The sequence below is a fragment of the Thunnus thynnus genome, chromosome 10, assembly GCF_963924715.1.
Source record: "Thunnus thynnus chromosome 10, fThuThy2.1, whole genome shotgun sequence".
Classification (NCBI taxonomy): Eukaryota; Metazoa; Chordata; class Actinopteri; order Scombriformes; family Scombridae; genus Thunnus; species Thunnus thynnus.
The window spans coordinates 13,338,416-13,357,676 of NC_089526.1; the positions used below are offsets into that span (position 1 = coordinate 13,338,416).

The window sequence follows — 19,261 nt, forward strand, 5'->3', positions numbered from 1 at the left end:
GGAAACTGAAAATACGATTTTCCTATCATCACCAGATTTGTCATTTTCTCAGTCATCAACAGACAGCCATATTGTCAAGCAATGTGTGCTGCACACTAAACTGGCATATTCTTAATTATGAAAAATGTGTCTTCTCCTGTGGTAGACAACCAGGTTTTATTGTCCTTCTCCCTCCGCTTCACGTATGACAGATGACATCCGCAGGTCCAATGAGGAAGAGGAGGGGAAGGGAGCAAGAGGAGGAGAGAGGAGTGAGAAAGAGGAGAGAGAAGAAAGGGAGACAAGAGAGGATGGAAAGGGAGGAACAAGAGGAAGGAGAGGAGAGCAGAAGGACAAGTACGGAGAGGAGTAAGCATTGAGAAAGATGGAGAGGAAGGGAGGTGAGGCGAAAAGAGGAGAGAGGAGAAAGAAGGAGGGAAGGGAGAAGTGACTAGTTGTCCTTCAAAGACCCCCTTCTCTCCATAGAGGGAGCCATGCGCGCCCCCTTTCCCTCCTCCCTACACTCCTTCCAGACAAAAGCAATTATTTCTTGTAGAATGTAGTGTGGTTGTGCGTGTGTGTGGAAGAGAGGGATGGAGGGAGGGTTGTGTGAGATTGAAGGAGGGGAAAATAAGATGGTGTTGGAGGGGAAGAGGAGGATGGGGTGGTGGGGGGGTGGTGGTGGGGGGGTGAGGAGGAGGGATGCTAACACCTACAGCATCCACCCCTTCGTCCTCCATGCACTCTTCTCACCAAACTCTTCTTTTTTCCTCTATCTGACAGAAAACCATCAGCTAGGTATTCACACGTGAAGGAAAAAAAACACACACTACCATCAAAACACATGGTTGCACATGATTTTCTGATCAATGCAGAAACAGGCAGATGATGCTTGGATGACATTATCCTATAACAGACATTAAAAAAAAGTTTTAAGCTGGAAGAAACTGTTTTTTCTCTGACTGTCTGTTTCACACAAATAAAGTCATGTGCTGAATTTTGATCTTCAACCCAATTAAAACATATTTTCCACCACCATGTTCCACAAAGGTTTGCACTGTTTGACAAGTAAAATACATGTGCACGCACACACACACACGCGCACACACACACACACACACACACACACACACACACACACACACACACACACACACACACACACACATACACTCACACTCAGATCCAAAATACAAAGGCTATGATTCCTGGCAATGACATCTATCTTGTTTATCTTTGATTCTGTCCATCTGTCTGTCTGTGCTTCAGTCTGGGTGCGACCACCTAAATTCAGCGGACTGCCCCCCTCAGTGTGCTTCTTGCTTGGTGCCTATAGGGCCCCTGCAGCGAGCTGGTCTCTAGAGCTTCACTCCCCAGGGAACCTGTGAGACCCACGGCCGGGGAGAGAGAGAGAGAGAGAGAGAGAGATACAGAGAAAGAGAGAGAGAGAACGAGAGAGAAAGCTCCCTTGGGGGGCAGCTCCAGCCAATAACCCCTGCTGGACCGCTCTCATCGGGGGCCTACACGGCTCTGATTGTCCACCTCCCTCCCTATCAAGCCTCCCAATCCATACAGAGATATATAGCTGGTTCCATTGTTTTCTAGGCTGTATCTTCCCCTGCTGTATTGAAAAATGCTCTTCCAAAATTGTCTCTCTCTCTCTCTCTTTGCCACTATTTTTTCAGATAGAGAAATACTGTAATGGATGTAATATTGGATGCTGTACACTCGCTGCAAAGTTCAGGGATTAAGGATGATTATTGTATGTCAGGTGAACTGTATATACTATTTGTAATCACAGAAATGACATTTCTTGCCCTTTCTTGCCCTTAATTTCTAAATATGTATTTTTTCTCAAACTGTCACACTGTTTGGATTATTGACATTAATAAAATCATATCATATTGTATTTCTAGTTCTTTTTACATTGTATCTATATGCACTCTTACAATTAAAGGCTACTTTTACTAAAAATTATAAATCTTGCATCTTCTGCAAAATTTTGAAACTTTAGTTGAAGTACAATATATATATATATATATATATATATATATATATTGTTATGAATTTGTTCATCATTGAAAACATACTTTTTATCAGTTTTTTCTTTTCTTAATATATAGTAATCCTGTATATTACCAGGTCATTTATTGAAATTCTTCCACCAGTTTATATTCCGAAATGTGACTCTTGAACAAAAAAGTCAATAAAATTATGTAACCTTTTTTGCTTTTGTATGCATAGTTACATTTATTAACAACTCTATTTGTTTTAAGCTGTTATAATGATCAGATGCAATTAGACTAAATATCAATTCTAATGTTTTAAATTAGGCCTATTAAAATAAATAGGTATTGTTGTTGTGCTTTAAATTTTCTGTGAGATAGATAAGAATGTCTTATAATTCTGATCACATGTTTGTTGCCCTGTTGTTAAAAAGTACTAATTATTAATGTTTGACAAGTAAAATACACGTACACGCACACACACATGGTTACATGGTTTTCCTCTCATACACTATAACAAACAAACATATTCATAGAAAGCAATTTGCTCAATTCGTCGCCACATGTTTTCCATGTCATGTGCTGTAGGTTAGGATGTGGCATGAAATATTTATCCAATCAGAAAGAGCCAGAAGCATCCTTAGGCTATACATTAGTCATAACATGGGCCATGCATTAGACATGTAGTTTATTGCACTCTTGGTAATTTGCCTGATATTCATTTTGAATGATTGATATGACTGGTTGAAAAAACAGTGTTTGAATATTGAACAAAATTATTTATATGGTAAATGATGCAGAAGAAACAAAGGCAACAGCAAGTTCTAACTGAGAACGTGTATCTACCAGACGGCATGTGCCTGTGTGAAAATTGTTTGTGCACATGTGTGCGTGCTCGAGCATTTGTTTCTTGTGCACCTTTATGTGTGTGTGTGTGTGTGTGTGTGTGTGACCCTGCTCATCCGCGGGTGTTCGCATCCATGTCATGGTTGTAGTTAAATGGTGATGTCATGTTGACAAACGAGCTGGTTGAATTAAATTCTCACTCATCAATAACGGCGTCGGTTGGGAATCAATAGCAGCCAACAGTAGCGTTACTGGATCTGTCAGTGGCCTAACAAGACCCTCTTAGAATGGACAACGCTCCCTCACTGTCGCCCCGTCCCGTCTCAACCCACCAGCACAATGTGCAAACGCACTCTTCTCATATCCTCTCTTCACACACACCAATAACACACAGCAAAATGCAATATTCACATAAAGCCATGCTCTGACATGATGTATAGATTTGTCAAGATAATATGGATATGATGCATGGGCTTTTATGAGGTTTGTTCATTGGTGTCTTTTTGTGTGTGTGTGTGTGTGTGTGTGTGTGTGAGTGGGTGAGTGGGTAAATATTGTTTGTGCATCTTGGTTAGTGCCATTGTGTGGGAAGGCACAAGGTTGTGCAGGCTTTGGATCCAAACCGCAGAGTTCAGATCCATCCAAGATTCAATCAATCCAAGAAGACACACATGCAGGGGAAGAAACGGTGAGTATTGTGTTCATGTGTGTGTGTGTGTGTGTTTCTAAATGTAGATGTCAGTGCCAATTCACAATCACACAAAAAAGTCCCTCATGGACACACACTGAGTGTGATAAAACTAAAATTCAGATGCACACACTGGCACACACAGATACTCATGTTGAGGCACAAAAAATAACCAAGACAGACAGATGCACACATTCGCAAACACACACACACACACACACACACACACACACAAACACACCATGACTGTACACCACCATCTCCATCCTTTTACTCCCTGCATCCCTCCACCTTCCCTTCCATCTTTCCTTTAGCGTACAAGCAGCTGATCCAGCTAAAGCCCTTGTTCTTTCTGTATTCCTTGTCTTTTTTTATTAGTTTTTATTAACTTTGCCTCCCTCTCTCTGTCAGCACTCTCAATAATCAATGCTGATATATTGCCAATATCCAGCTCAGTCCCTCATGCCATCTTTCACCGAGGCTCCGTTATTGGGGGAGATTGGCCCAATAATAATGATATTTATTATAGATATTTATTATCTTGGTTTGTGGCAGTGCTGCGGACGCACCCTGCTGAAGACTTACATGCCGGCAAACTCACTGCGCAGACACATAAACGCATACACACACACGCGCGAGAACACACACACATGCACACAGTCTCTCTGGGGCTCTTTAATTTACACTGGTAATATCATGGCGATTATTCCCCATACAGATAGTAGGGTTATCAGCAGTGTTAGCACACAGTGGCCGTATATGTATTCACTCAACATTATAGAGTCCACTGCACCTGTGTGTGTGTGTGAGTGTGTGTGTAGAGCCGAAGGTTCACCTATGGCAGCCTACCGGCACTGAGCAGTGTTTAGAAGCCAAGGGAGGGTTGATGGGAGGGGTCAAGATTCAAACAGCGCTTGGTCAGGGGAGGGGATGCAGGAGAGAGGGGACTGGACAATCTGGCCTCTCGCCCTCCACACCCCTCCTCCTACACATACACACACACACACACACACACATATACACACACACACTCTCCAACCCCCCCAGGCCTCATCTACACCCCCTCCATCTCCCTCCATCCCTCCAGTAGCCAGGGCCCCAGACGGTAATCCACCCCAGTGCTCCTCATCCTTTCATGTATTGATTTCCTCTCCTGCGCCACGGTTACATGTCGCACCCACGTCATTGGGTCCCGGCTGCTTCTGCTACCACCCCCTCCACGCTCTGCCTCACCCGTCCACCCACCCTTACCCCCCCCACCCCCCCCCACTACCACCATCCTCAACAACAACAACTAAAGAGAGACAGAGAGAGAGAAGGAAAAAAAAGAGTGTGAGGGGGACTAAAGGGAGGAAAAAGCGGGCAGATAAAGCACTGCAGTATTTCAGCAAAGCAACCAGCATTTTACAGGGATAGAAACAAACGGGAGAGGGTGGAGGGAGAAAAAAGAGGGAAAAAAATCTGCCCCTGGGGGTTGAAGAGGATATTGTGGAAATTATCAGAGTGCGACACACGCTGGAAGTCCATGGCGAGAGATTTATTTCGAATTTGTCTTTGACAGAGAAATTCATCACTGAGTAGGCCTGTATCTGCTCTAATTTTATAGACACATTTGGATGAGTACAAGGAGCCACGGTTCCATGTTGTGAGGAAATCTCATGGAAATCTGATATTGATTATTCCTAATTAAGCAGATCCTGTCTGCTCAGTGGTTATGATTTTTTAACCAAAATAGTATTCAAGACAACACCTACTCTTCATCAAATTTGTACTATCATTTATTTTACAGGTGTAGGTGTGATCTTTTTCAAATCTACATTTTATATGAAATCCTTTTCTATATTGATATGATTTGTGTTTTTCAGTGTGCATGTAACCCATATGAGCTCAAAAGTGTATTTCAGTGTGTGTGACATCGATGAGTGAACGGATGAAGTATGTATGAGACTGCAGGCTGGGAGTACAGGTCAAGGTTATGTTTTGAGTGTGTATTGGACAAAGTGTGTGTCTCCCTCTCCCTGTGAGTGTGTGAGAGATGTCTGTGAGCCCAAGGACAGTGTGTTGGTACAAGTGCATCGCTGTTGAGATGTTGTGTGTGTGTGTCTAGATCATGTGTATAGGTGCATAAGCTAAGAGGGTCCCTGGGTCTGATGTGGTTGTGTGTGCTGAGTCCGCAGGTTCCTACTTCTCATCAAAAAAAGCGGTCAGTAAGAGTGACCATCAGGCAGTTTGAGCCTCATTGTCTGCGAGCGCCTGCATGTGTGTGTGTGTGTGTTTGTTTGTACACGTGTAATCTCACATGAGTAAAGAAACATATTCTTCACAAGTATTTTCAAAGCTCTGTGTGTGTGTGTGTGTGTGTGTGTGTGTATGCATGTGTGAGAGTGCGTGCTGTAAGGCCATCCCTATCACCAGAGCAAACACAAGCCCCATCACTACAAAGCAAACAGCAGCTCGGCCCAGCGTATGCATTTTAAACACTTTATCTCTCATTGTCTAGCCAACACACAGCCTGCTATGAAATAATATGTTATTTTACATTTTCTGCTGATGCAAACTGTCGGCAGACAATGTAAACATTGAAAGCTTAAGCAAAACAGTCTCCTCTGTCACTGCCATCATCATCACTGTCATTGCCAGCTTCACCATCACCATAATAATGCAGCTATTAAAGAGCACTCTTTAAAACATCATGCAGTTGATGTCACTGCAGTGCAGCATTACATCTTTTCTGACAACGGTAGAGATATTTTTTCTCTCCATGTTGCTGACAATAGTTGCTTTTTCTTGCTTGCCATTTGAAAGCACTTATCTTAAGTGGATCTGCGGAGAGTAAATTGTAATTGCAACACAGTAATGCTACATATGGTCCATATATTGTGTGTTGTTCAAGGCACTCAACTGCATGCTGAGACAGAAAAGCAGCAAATGACTTTAGAAAAGGTTAGCACAATTTGGTCAAGTACAGAGGTTATGAAAAGAAAATGCTATCAACTGAATGTCTGAATTTGAGCCTCGACACTTAAGTTAAGAAAAGGTCAAACACACACGCGCGCGCGCACACACACACACACGGACAAATATACAAACAGATGTTAAAACACATATATGTTCTAGTGCGCATACACAAAAGGAGACATACAGTTCTATACAGTTTACCTCACATACACACACACACACACACACTTTCTAGTGTGCATGCGTGCAGGGAGACATGCACGCACACGCACGCACAGACTCGGATACAGCCAATTAGGTCCACCACCTTCAGAGAAACACCAGTGGGCATGTAAGATTTGGAGTCCAGCGGGCCTCTAAAGCCTAACACAGTCATAAGCCAGAAATAACACACACACGTCTACTACAGTAGGCTCTGCAGACCATGTGAAATAGCAAAGACAAAACACCACATTCCATCTCTGACATTTCCAATATCTGTCTATCCCTCATAAACCTCTGTTCACCCATAAAGTGACTTATTCTCCACAGATGAACATGTTCCATCCGGGCGGCTACCAGCCTGGCAACTCGCTGCCTGTCCCTCCTGATGCTTGTTATAATTACAAAATTATTGATTCTTTTTATATTTCGCAGCTTTTTGGCCAAGACACAGACAGATGAAAAGCTTTCAATCATCATTATATTAATATTTATTATTAATAAGCATTATTAATATGTTGCATGTGTGTTTGCTCTTTTGTTTCTTCTTCTCAGCATGGATCTACCTGCGCTGTGTTGGGAAGCTTTTTTAGCCGACCTCCCCTTGCAGCTCATAACTCTGTTTTCCCTCCTCACCTCCTGCTCTTCTTCTTCTCTCACTCTGTTAATTCACTATACTGTCACCGGTCAGTGTATTTACCTAACACCAATCTCTCTCCTTTTCCCGCTTCCTCTCTTCTTGTCCTCTCAATCCTTTTCTCCATCTCTGCCCCTGCGAACGGTGAGACTGTGTGAGTGAGTGTGCAGGAGATTTAGAGCGGGGATCAATAAGAAATTTAAAAATCAATGCACTTAGCGCCAGGAAATCAATGGGCCTAATCGGGATGCCAATCGGCCCAGTCAAAACAATTAAGAGGGAAGAAAAATGTTTAACAACCTCCTCTCTCTTGCTTACATAGACACAGGGGAGAGAGGGAGAGAGTGACGGAGGCCTAAAGAGGAATATCAGAGGCAGACAGAGAGGGATGAGATGGAGTGATATATGGGAAGGAAAGGCTCAGGAGAGAAAGCTCAAAGCTTAGACCGAAGGAAAGAGGGATTGGAGGGAGGGGCGGAGAGAGACAGGGAGCGAAGGACAAAAATGGAGATAAAGAACAGTAAAAAGGAAGAATATGATGCAGTGACAGTCAGGAAGGACAACAGAGGAGAAAAGAAAAAGTTGAAGAGTTGGATGGCAGGGAACAGCAAGATTCCATTTTTTTCTATGAATATTCTGGATCAGATGTTTGTTCCAGTAAAAAAAGAAGCATGTAACAAAGCTGGAGGTTACAAATAAGGTTACGGTTTGTGATCAGAAACAGACGAGTAATACTCTCCCTCTGGAAGTGGCGCTATTTGGTTCATCAAAGGCATCCAAAACCAACAGCTCCCTATGGTCAGACACGGTACAGTGTTGCACTCATCCTCACCAGACAGCCAATCAACTGACAGCCGAGTCACAAAGAACCAACAATTCCAAATCAACAACATCAAAAAAGGAGACATTTTGCTCCCAGTCGAAAGCGTCCAATCATGCCGAATGTTTGTCAGCCCGGGCACCCAATGAGGATGCTGCGGCTGAGTGCGGGAACGAGGGAACGGGTTGGTGGGTGGTGGTGGGGGGGGCTAATTTGGGGTCAATCAATAGATCTCCCCTCTCTCTATCTTCTGCCTGCTCACCACGCTAAAATCAATGGGAAAGCCAATAGTTCCCCGCCCCAGTGTGGATTAGTGAACACACAACTAATCAGCCAGTCACTGAAACTGACATCTCAGCTATTAACCTATTGATACGGGAGACACATGTTGAACACACAGACACACACACACACACACACAGAGACACACACACACACATAGAGGCGCATTCCTATACAACCGTCTGTGCTGTGGTAATGATGAGTCAAGATCTGGATGCAGAAAAACACACTCAAAGGCTTATTTTGAAGGTTTTGTCGTGTTTAAATTGCAAAAATGTTCATCGCTAATCCGACAAATGATCTCACGTCAAATTATAATTATTTACAAACTGTACGGCCTTCTTTTGTGCTCTTTCTATAAATGTCTCTGCTGGTGTTGTGCTTAAGAAAGTGATAAGGTGTTTAACAATTTGACTGACCAACAACTTTGACAATGTCCTCTGATTCAGTCGCAGACAGGAGCCATTTAGAATTTTTCAGCCTTTCTCTTTCCTCCAGTCCAACATCACATCATATGCCTCATCTTTTTCTGTAGGACCCTGGCTTTAAGGGTCAAAGGGGTGACTCAAAATGAGTCTGTGTGGACGCCAGCTTCCCTCTAATTCAGGTTTCAGCCACTGGCCAGCCAGCATCAGCCTCCATTAAGGAAAGAGGGAGTACGTGTTAGCAAGAAGGAGCGTGTGTTTGCTCGTAACATGGTGGCACTCTGCCGGTTCAGACTGATAAATAAAATTGACATATAAAAGAGCATTCTTGAAAAACTGCAAGATACTGTGGTAATTAAGAGTATTTTCATGCTGAAATTTCAGGATTTCATATTATTATTATATTATGTTTTAATATAACGCGCATGGCTGCTTATAGAAAGTGATTTAAAACACACCTGTCCAAAATCACATTAAAGACCATAAATTGCACAACTTAAAAGAAACCATTGTTGCGTTCTTTTTTGGGGGCGGGGGGGTTTGGTGCCAAAACACCTCATTGAGTCTCCTCAGGAAGATAAAATAATATGTACCTGGCTCTTAGGAGGAGCACTACACAAGGATCATTTTTCAAAAATAACAGCCTGACTAGCTTTCATCCCTTACTTTTGAAAGCCCTCTTGTTTTCTGAGATTGCCTCTCCTTCCTCTGTTCCTCCTCCCCTCCCTCTTCCCTCCCCTCCCCTCCCTCTCTGTCATGTTTTAGTTTTCATATGTTGGTTTTGTTCTTCCTTATTTTCCCCTTGTGTAAAAAATGAAAGGCTGAAAATAGGATGAGTGAGGGGAAAAAAGGCAGGAGGCAAAAGCAGCGACTGTACATCAGTGAAATCACTGTCTGCAGTGCTGAGACTGTTCTCTTCTCTGCACTGACAGTTACGGACTACAATACAGCCCACAAACCCCATCCATATACATCACACTCTGCAAACCAAACCTTATCCACAGACGATGCAAAATGCTCCCTTTGCCCAGTGCTGAATTTACTGTATACCAATGTGATACTCTTACAGCATGACAAGAAGAACAGCATTGCCATCAGCCACAGGCAGCTGCATAAAAACACCCTTTAAATCGCATTCAGACGTACAAGCTATTTGAAAAGCTAAACCCAGCCCATGCATGTTTTTTGAATTAGTTATCAACCATGCACATTGTAGTGTGACAGGCGAGGCAAAGCAAGGATAACTGTCTGTCCTTTCCTATCTCTTTTCTCTTGCTTCTTGACATCCTTTCAGCAATCCTTTTTCACACGTTGAACGCACAAAGAGAATGGAAGTGAGAGGCGTATGAAGTGGAGTGGATTTTGTTTTGTTGTTTTTTTTTCTTCCCTTCACTTCACACACTTTATTTCCGTGGTGGACCCAGCATGAGAGGCAGGCAGTCATGGCTTGGCCAAAATGATTCTACATTTAGGCCTAATCTGTACCTCTTCCTCCACACTGTTGTGGTTGTGATGGAGATGGAGAGCGAGAAACTTATTGAGAGAGAGAGAGAGAGAGAGAGAGAGAGAGAGAGAGATGTCGAGGAATAGAGGGGGAGAGAGAGAAAGTGTGAAGTGGTATTGTTGAGATGTCCAGGCAAGCCCGGATGCATTGGTTCCGTATAACATTCCTATTCCACTTCAACAGACGGATGCTGCCATTCTGAGAGAACGCAATCCTGATTTCTCGCTTGAGACCCAATATCTGCACCATACAAATAGAAGGATATGGAGGGAATGCGATACAGGCTTGGAATATGGCTCTTTCTTCTTATCCTGCTGAGCCATATTGATGTTTTTGAGCCTTTCATTGCTCAGCCAAAATGAAGTCTTTCAGGGCCGGAGCCATTGACAGATTAAGAAAACATATCCTATTTTGTAGGACACGACAGAGGCTCTCTTGTTATCTGAATAATATGAGCAGTGCTGAGGTGGCACGGAAACAGTATTTGTTAAACATTGTGCAGTTAAACTCAGGGGTGAAATTACAGCCGAGCTGTGGAAGTAAAAGTCATTTTTCACTGTGTTCGTAACATCAATTTAGCTTTTTTTTTTTTTTTTCATTTACCGTCTTGCAAGGAAAAAGGTATTTTTTTTGTTATATAATTGTTAATGGCAAAATCAGTCCATGATTATGCTCCAATATCAACAACCAAAACTTCATATTCCTCGTTCAGCCCTCAGGAAAGGTTGAAAACGTTGAGCTACACATGGCAACGGTGCTGAAACCTCACAGAGGAGAGAAACTGACGGGCTGGAAATCACTGAGGCCAAATCACAGAAAATTGATCACATCCAACAAAATGGCCGCAGTGACTAAAATTGGTGTGAGCGCGAGCTTGCTCGGGACAGGAAAAAAAAAAAAATCACGGGCAAGTGCATTGTGACAGCTGAACGGTAATTGTTCTTATACGTAGAAAAATGATTCTGAAAGTTCCTATGAATTTATTCAACTGTTAATTCTTATTGTTGCATTTAAATGAGTGGGCAGCATCATACTGAAAGGAGATGCTGGTCAGGGGTTGTAGTGACAAAAATAGGATGTGTGGATGATAACAAAGCAAACAACAGGGGGAAAAAAAGCAGGAAAAAGGTTCAAGAGATGAAGGAGAGAAAATAAGGTGTGCTGCAGTCATCTGGAGTGTGTAAAAGGGTTATGCTGAGAGGTGGCATGTTCAGATGCGATAGACAGAAAGGAGAAGAGGGAGGAGGTGGGTAACAGAGAGGTACAGGGAGAACAATTGAAAAGGGCTAGTAGAGAGGGAAGTAGAGATTTAGGATTAAGGAACGAGTGTGGGGTAAAAGGAGGAGGATTAGGGGTTTGGGTGAGAGAAGGACAAAATGAGAGGCGGGCGGGATAGAGGAGGAGAAAACAGCAGAGCAAAAGACACAAAAAGAGGAACTGTACAGGGCTTTTGACGGAGAGAGCAGGGATAAAAAGATGTATTTTTCCTGCTTCCTCTGTTGTCCTCCCTCTCCTCTGGGCAACTTCCCGCTGCTCTCCCCCTCTCTGCTGCCTTCCTCCTCTGTCTGACACAGTGGGAAGATAGGTAGGAAACCTAATCGAGCCAGACACACCGGCTGCTCTCTGCTGACACTCACAGGTGGAGGGTGGGCACTACAAATTCTGCTGACCAGCCCAGCCTAGACCCCCCTCACCTATCGGCCGGAGCGGCCATCAATCCGGCATAATAGTCTGGAGGAGGCTGGGGGAGATGGGATGAGAGGGAAGGGGATGTGGTCCTGTGATGCTCAATGGGCTTACGCATGCCGCTAACACTGTCAAGAATTAGAATTTGATTCCTGCTGGGCATCAGAGGAAATGAATAGGTGCCTGACACTAGTGACCAACAATTCAGAGAATCACCTGGAATCTCGTAGTATTAGTGGAAAAGGGCTAAAATGATAAATATGTATATGAGTGGTCATGTATTTTCCATTGCTGATTTACTCTGATAACCTTCACCTATACAATAGTGCTGAAACACTTGGTGGATCAAAAGAAAATTGGTTCAACATAATAATAATAATAAAAAGATCTGTAATAATTTAAATAATTTAACAATTAAAAAATGACTCTTGCTGGTTTCAGCTTCAAAAAAATTAATCTGTTTTTAGTAAATTAGGATTATCAGAATAAATAACCAATAGTAAATTACATTAGAGTCTCTCAACTTGTGATGGACATTAGTCATTATGTTTTAAATTTTACACAGTATATAAAATTTAAATATCAAATATTACTAAATAATGAAAATAAAAATTTCCTGCCAATTTGCAAGGATGAAATTGTAGATAAAATAATTGGTGTTGGTGCACTTCCATCGGCAGATTAAAAAAAAAACAACTTATGTTGTTGCTGTGATGCTGAAACTAGTCACGACTTGTGTAAAGTGATATATCAGTGCCCCAAATTTCAGATACTTATTCATGTTTTTGCTTTGACAGAACTGCTTTTTTTCATGACCTAATATTTATGAATTTGTTTCAGTGAAATATAGCCAGTACATTTTTATTTTTGCTGTTTTAAGATCCTATGATATGATTATGAAAGGCAAACTCCCACCATCACCCCTTACAGCCGGGGTTTCCACAATATGTTATATTTGTTTCTCTTGTAAAATTAGAAATACTATCCAGACCCTAGGCCTCCTCTGACACTTCAAATCAAACCTGAAAGGAGAACTCGTTCTTTAACTGGCCCGCTGCTCACCACTCTGCATATAAGCACACTTGTGGTATGTTTCATTTTAAGGGTGACAAACCAAAACAGGTTGAGCCGTATGGATAAAAGCTAGGTCATAGGGTGTGTGGCGGTGTGGGAGTGTGTCCTGGGTCCAAAGCTGTGGCAGTGGGGCCAACGCTGGGCTACATCCTGCAGGTAAAATGGATGAGGGTCAGTGTGTGGGGGAGAGTCTGCCTCCCTGGTCATTGTGTGGGGGGAGGTAGTCATTACAGACTGACCGTTACGGTGACAACCAGTGACACATTGAGGCTTCACTCGGGGGAATTAGATGGTGGACAGACGATGGGATGTGCAAAGGTTGTGTGTACATTCTACACGTGCTGCATTGTTCGTTTTTTACTCTCTATACATTAAGTAGCTATGTGTGTACATGTGTGATTATGATTCTGTGTTGAGGTATATGTGTGTGAGTGTGTGTCCAGGCTAGATAGCACATATTTGCTAATCTGGAGGGGGTAGCTGGATGAAGGGGGTAGGGTCAGAAGCTGGGGTCAGGTGTTAATTCACTGCTTCAAACCAGAGCCAAGCACCAAAACCAGGGGAGATCGCAGCGGAATAGATCGTCAAAAACCACAAGGATATATTCAAGGTCCACTGTGGTAAACACCTCTGTCTCTCCCCCTGCCGATTTCCTCTTTTAGATTCCCCTTTGCTCTTACTTTCCTCCCTTCTGTCCTAAATTTCACTTCCTTTAATTCCATCTTTCCCCCTTTCCCCATCCTCTCTCCTCTCCCTGGTCGGTCCAGTATACGCAGCCTCCTCCCCCAGCTGTTAGACCACCCCCCCCCCTTAAGGTCAGCTAGTCTGCAGGGTCATCAGTCTGGGATGAAGCTGAACTTTGAACCCTGAGCCCTTGATGTATTCCAACCACAAACCCGCAGACACACTCACATAATGGACATGTGTGACCTCACAAGAGGCCTGTTTCATTGTGGTCATTTTTGATCAATTTATCACTTCTCTCTTGTCACTTATTGAAGTCCTGTCTGTGCTGGTGAAGCCGCGGCCTGTGCGGCTGCTGCACTGGCTGTGTGGTCAGGTTAAGAAAGACAACGCCATCGACAACAGGATCTTTGCGGATGATTAATCCAACCACCATTTATCAGCTAATCGATGCAGCGATGATCGTGAATTGCCCATTGATTATATTCAATAACCACAACTGATACATGACTATGTAGGGGGGAAAAAGCACCTCTTCCAGGGGACACACAGACAAGATATCCTGCACACATGTACACAAAAACCAAAAAACAACACCACCTAAAATGAAGGATTTTTGACTATTTCTCTTTATCTTCTTCTACAGCAAACTAGCTCAAATGGGAACAACAGTGACAATATATATGACTTTTTGTTTATCCTTGATGTTTTCTCTGTAGCAATATGTCTTAAGAGATGTGTTCTATGTGAAATACATCCATTAAAATAAATTAAAACAAATCTTGTCCGTGACAGGCACACTAACCTAAATCTAAAACATAAAGAAACATGAGACATCTAAAATAAAATTTAACGTTTTTTCCAAATGGTGTTCAGTAAACACACAATTCTTTCAGAAATTAATTCAAACCATGTGCAGTACACTTTGCTTGTCATTTTGGGGTAAAAGTTTCCTATTCAGGCAAATCCCTGATTAATATATTCCGTATATATACCGGTCACTGCTGGCCCTTTCTTGTCACAAAAAAGATGTATCGTGCAACTGCAATTTTTCCTCCTTAATTGAGGAACTGGCCAAGCGACCTTTGACCTGCGGGTCATTACCGCATTGTGCACCGGGCCGCGGAGAGCTGCCACACCATTTGGGAAGGGAGTCGTGCGCAGAAAATGGATTAATTTTGGATGGCCTCTAGTGCTTGATACTGTCTGGAAGTAGCCAGTCACAAAAATGTATAGAAAAACCTACATCAAAGCACTACAGGACAGACCTCGTTTTATAACGGCCGAAACTGAGCCAATAAACCGTTTATGGAGTGAGCTTTCGGACAGGCTGCATAGATTTTAACATAAACCATAAAATTGAATGTATCGGCTGTGTGGTCTGTTTCAAGTTGATAAGGTGCAGGACAGAGTGTCATGGTGCCAGTTCTGTAAAAAAAAAAAAAAAAAAAAAAAAAACACAGTCCCAGCTCATCTGCGGGCTTTCATTGTAACATTCATCTAAATCCTTTTGAGGTAATCTAACTATAAAATATTAATAATCATTTCCCCGGAAAACACTAATTTTAAAAAACACTCAGAATTATGAAAACACAATTTTATAAAGACATCGGAATAGCAGCTTGCAGTAGGACTTTCTCAAATGTGAAGGTGTCGTCACTTGATTAATAACTTATCAATATCCAGTGTGTTTTATTTGACTACCTCATTATTGTAAAAGCTTCATGAAACTGCATTACAGATGTAATTCTCCTCCTTCAAATCAATTTATAAGCGATTAAACTTTCACATTTTTTTTCCTTCGAGGAAAAAAGAAAATGAAAGGTTTTCCACACACTTAAATATTTTTCAAATAGCCTAGGCTATTGTAAAGATTGTTTCATGCTTAACATTTGTCTAATGTGCACGTTGGGTATTTTTTAACGTATTTTTAGGAAATAAACTGTAAATCCGATTTTGCATGCAGACGAAAATTTTAAACATTAAATAACAGTTTTATAATTTGTAGTACAAAGAAGTACCAGACGCGAGTTACACAATACAAAGCAGATGAAAAATGGGCCTGCTGTTTACATTTGGGAATTGGAGTTTTAATGTTCCTGAACTTTCTTGCAAATGATTTCCAATAAATTCTAAATTTATCTCGAAATTTTAAACAATCCTAAAATGTAGGCTGTGGATTATGCTCTCAGTTTACCTTCACACTGATGGCAAACTTGGAAAAATAACTGATCGTCGACGGGTTCTTATTTAAATAATATGCATATTCGTAAATAGGCATTAAGCATTAAAAAAGCCTGCAGAATAAGCAATAAACGGTGAAACACACTCGGGAAAAGTGTTGTTGAAATGTTTAGCCTATGCAAAAATATGCATTAGTATTTACATATTCTATAGCAACATGTAACATTACTACCACAGGCTGTCGATTTAAAAAGCTAAATGAAAAGTTAAAAATCTTAGATGTGATCAATAATCTTGCGTCCAGCTGTGGATGCTTCTATCAAACAGCCAATAATGGAGCGATTTGGAAATTTCTTCTTTTTTATCTTTAAATATGCAAAACAACAGTGTTGAAAGGTCGCAGCACAGTTACAGCAGTTTAAATTCAATACGCGTTTATTTATGTGTGTTCATCTAATTTTCAACGATATTTTAAACCAGATGCACATATTAGATTAAAGATATTTACAATAAAATTCACACACACACACACACACACACACACACACACACACACACACACACACTTTGCTATGATATGATTATAAGATGGAGAATAAAGCTACAACTCAGACCATCAATTATTCAATTATTGACCAGTCTTCGAAATCAAATCATCAAATGTATTCATATGATTGCAGGGCGCGAGCTGCATGTCACACTGTATTGAAATCCAATCAAATCTTTTCATCGTGCCCACGTTAAGAAAATATTTGATCACATGAAAATGTATTTAGATTGTATTATTATTATTATTATTACATGATGGTGACTTTAAGGCACTGACGCCAATTTAATTTTGTCTGTCAGAGGAGCCGCTGTGAATATGCAGCCAAGTTCTGACTTTAAATAAAACTTCTAGTTCATGCAATAAATGCAATGTGGCGAAAATAATAATTTATCTAAATGCAAGAACGATACATATCAATTTTAAAACAAAAGTTGTCTCGTTTCTTTCTTTGTAGCTGAAGTCTCAACGATAACTGTCTGCTGACCAAACATGTGTTACAGTCTCGTGGGGTTTAAAGTCATGTGTGAGCTGTGGTTCACACTTCACGTGCTTGAAAGCTACAGACTAACAGATATGATGACTTTCAACTTTTTGACACTTATGGCTTCATGCGTTTATTACCTAAAACATATTCATATAAGGGCGCTCATGAATTCATCAAGATAATACAACCACGAGGCGAAACACACACGCGAAAGCCTCCGTTTACTGTTTCTAGACAAACTTTGACGAGCTCAGTTGGTGTTGCAAAACAATCATGCATATAATCTCTTTTTTTTCTTCAGATTTAGAATATACCTCCTAAAAGCAAAGATGAAATCATGGGCCTTGTGATCGTGTTATCAGAAGAAACCTCAAACGCATTTTGTTTTAAGGATGTGTGAGCGCCTGCTGGTATAAGGCACTATACTGAGTGAGCCTAAATATGACCTTGCAGTGTGTTACACTTTAATGGAGAGCAAATGTCAAGCAGATTGTGGACAGAAATAATTTTGGATACCACATTTGAACCAAACCACGACAAAGACAACTCAGGACCAATACCCCACCGGTGTGTGTGTGTGTGTGTATCAGTGAAAGTGTGCAAATCAAATCATCAGACTGATATCTAGCCTGTTTAAACGGCTTTTTTGTGGCAAATGTTTAGGATGCCACAAGGTTTAGTGAATGTAGCTGCTGAGCAGTTTGTTAAATGATCATCCGGCAGTGTGCAGGCAGCGGACAGTGGGAGCGCAGCGGCCGGGCAGAGCTGGCTGGAAGGTGTCCACTGCCCTGCTCTCCTCCTCTCCTCTCTGCCGAATCGAGCTCCCTGCTCGGCCTTATAAAGCCCGTAGATCCCCTCCTTTTAATTGATTTTCTCATAATTAACTCAGTCTGTCCATCGATTTCCCTTCGGCGGCGTATCAGCCCTCACCGTGCTGAGGTGCTATCTGCGGGCATCGGGATACCGACGAGCAAATATCGACCACATTGATTAAAAACCTCACAGGGTGGGGTGGATTTGGCCGTAAAGTACCATGTTACAGGCTACATTATGCACACATTAAGACACAGGTTGCCTATTAAGACACCGGCCTGCCCGCCCACCTGTGCGTAAAGAGCTCTCAAATCGTCCGTGGCCTCTCACAATTACGAATCAAACAACAAAGAGGATAGCGACAGAAGAGGAGGCATCGCAACAATACACCCTTAAATACTGTAAATCGCTATAGCTGTCTCTATTTCAACACCATTTCTCCCTTCCAGTGTAACCCCCCATGCTGCCAGATGTGCATGAATTCAAATGTGAGCGGCATTACGCGCAAAATGAAAACACTCCATCCAGCAAAAGGATCACAACAGCCAGACATTCACTCACGTCGTTTATATGAGGCAAGTAATGTGCATGATATTCGAGGATGATGAGAGAAAGCATTACAGGTGCAGAGATGCAGCGTGACTCCCGTATATGCATAACACAAGAGCATATTCCGAATCAAATATTCCCGCGATAATACAACATGCAGAGCAGGCAAGGAGACACAATGCTATTCGTCCACGGAGCAAAGGAGCAAGGGAGGACAGTAGAGAGAGAGAGAGAGAGAGTGGCCGAGAGAGAGAGAGAGTGAGAGAGAGATAGAGAGAGAGTCAGAACACGAGGGTTGCCCCCGTGAATTAATTTCTTTCTAATCAATAAAAAAGAAAAAGCCCAGCCCCGCACAAAAAAATCATTAGGGCCAATATTTCTCTACCCCTATCTCCTCTCTCCACTGCCTTTCCCCAGGACGCTGCCACGGGGAAAGTCGGGCTCCCCTGCGAGTGGACTACAATCTTTCGCCTTTTTGAAAGATTGTGATGTGAGAAAGGGGAAAAAAGGGGAGTGTATAGTACAGCTGAGGAGAGGAAAGGTGGAAAGACACACAGGGAGGAAAAGAAGTTAAGACTGCAGGATGCATATCTGAGCCACCACTGCTACCCCCCACCACCACCCCATCCGCCCCTAGAATCATCTTGTTTTGTTGTTGTTGTTGTTTGTGGATGTGAAAATTTACCAGTGCTTCCATCGGTGAACGTCTCCATCCCCGCCATGCGAGCAGCCTGTCTGGACAAGAGAGGGATGGAGAGCAAAAAGATGGGGGGAGAGGGTACGGGGGAGGCAGAGGTGCGTGTAAGGGGGGCCAGTGTGTGTGTGTGTGTGTTGAGGGGGGGCTCAGCATTAAACTGAGGAGGGGGGGTGGGGGGGTTGGTTAGAGGTGAG

The 19,261-nt window shown here is 42.3% G+C and overlaps 1 protein-coding gene across 1 annotated transcript in view; it reads right to left on the bottom strand.

Moving 5' to 3' along the window:
* The window catches only part of pou2f2b (POU class 2 homeobox 2b), a 66,424-nt gene extending 47,228 nt beyond the window's left edge, over nt 1-19,196 (bottom strand). The window contains exon 1 of the mRNA XM_067601071.1: nt 19,056-19,196. Within this exon, the coding sequence (XP_067457172.1) occupies nt 19,056-19,092 (37 nt within the window). The 5' untranslated portion in view covers nt 19,093-19,196. The remainder of the gene's footprint in view (nt 1-19,055) is intronic.
* Nucleotides 19,197-19,261: the final 65 nt, after the last annotated feature.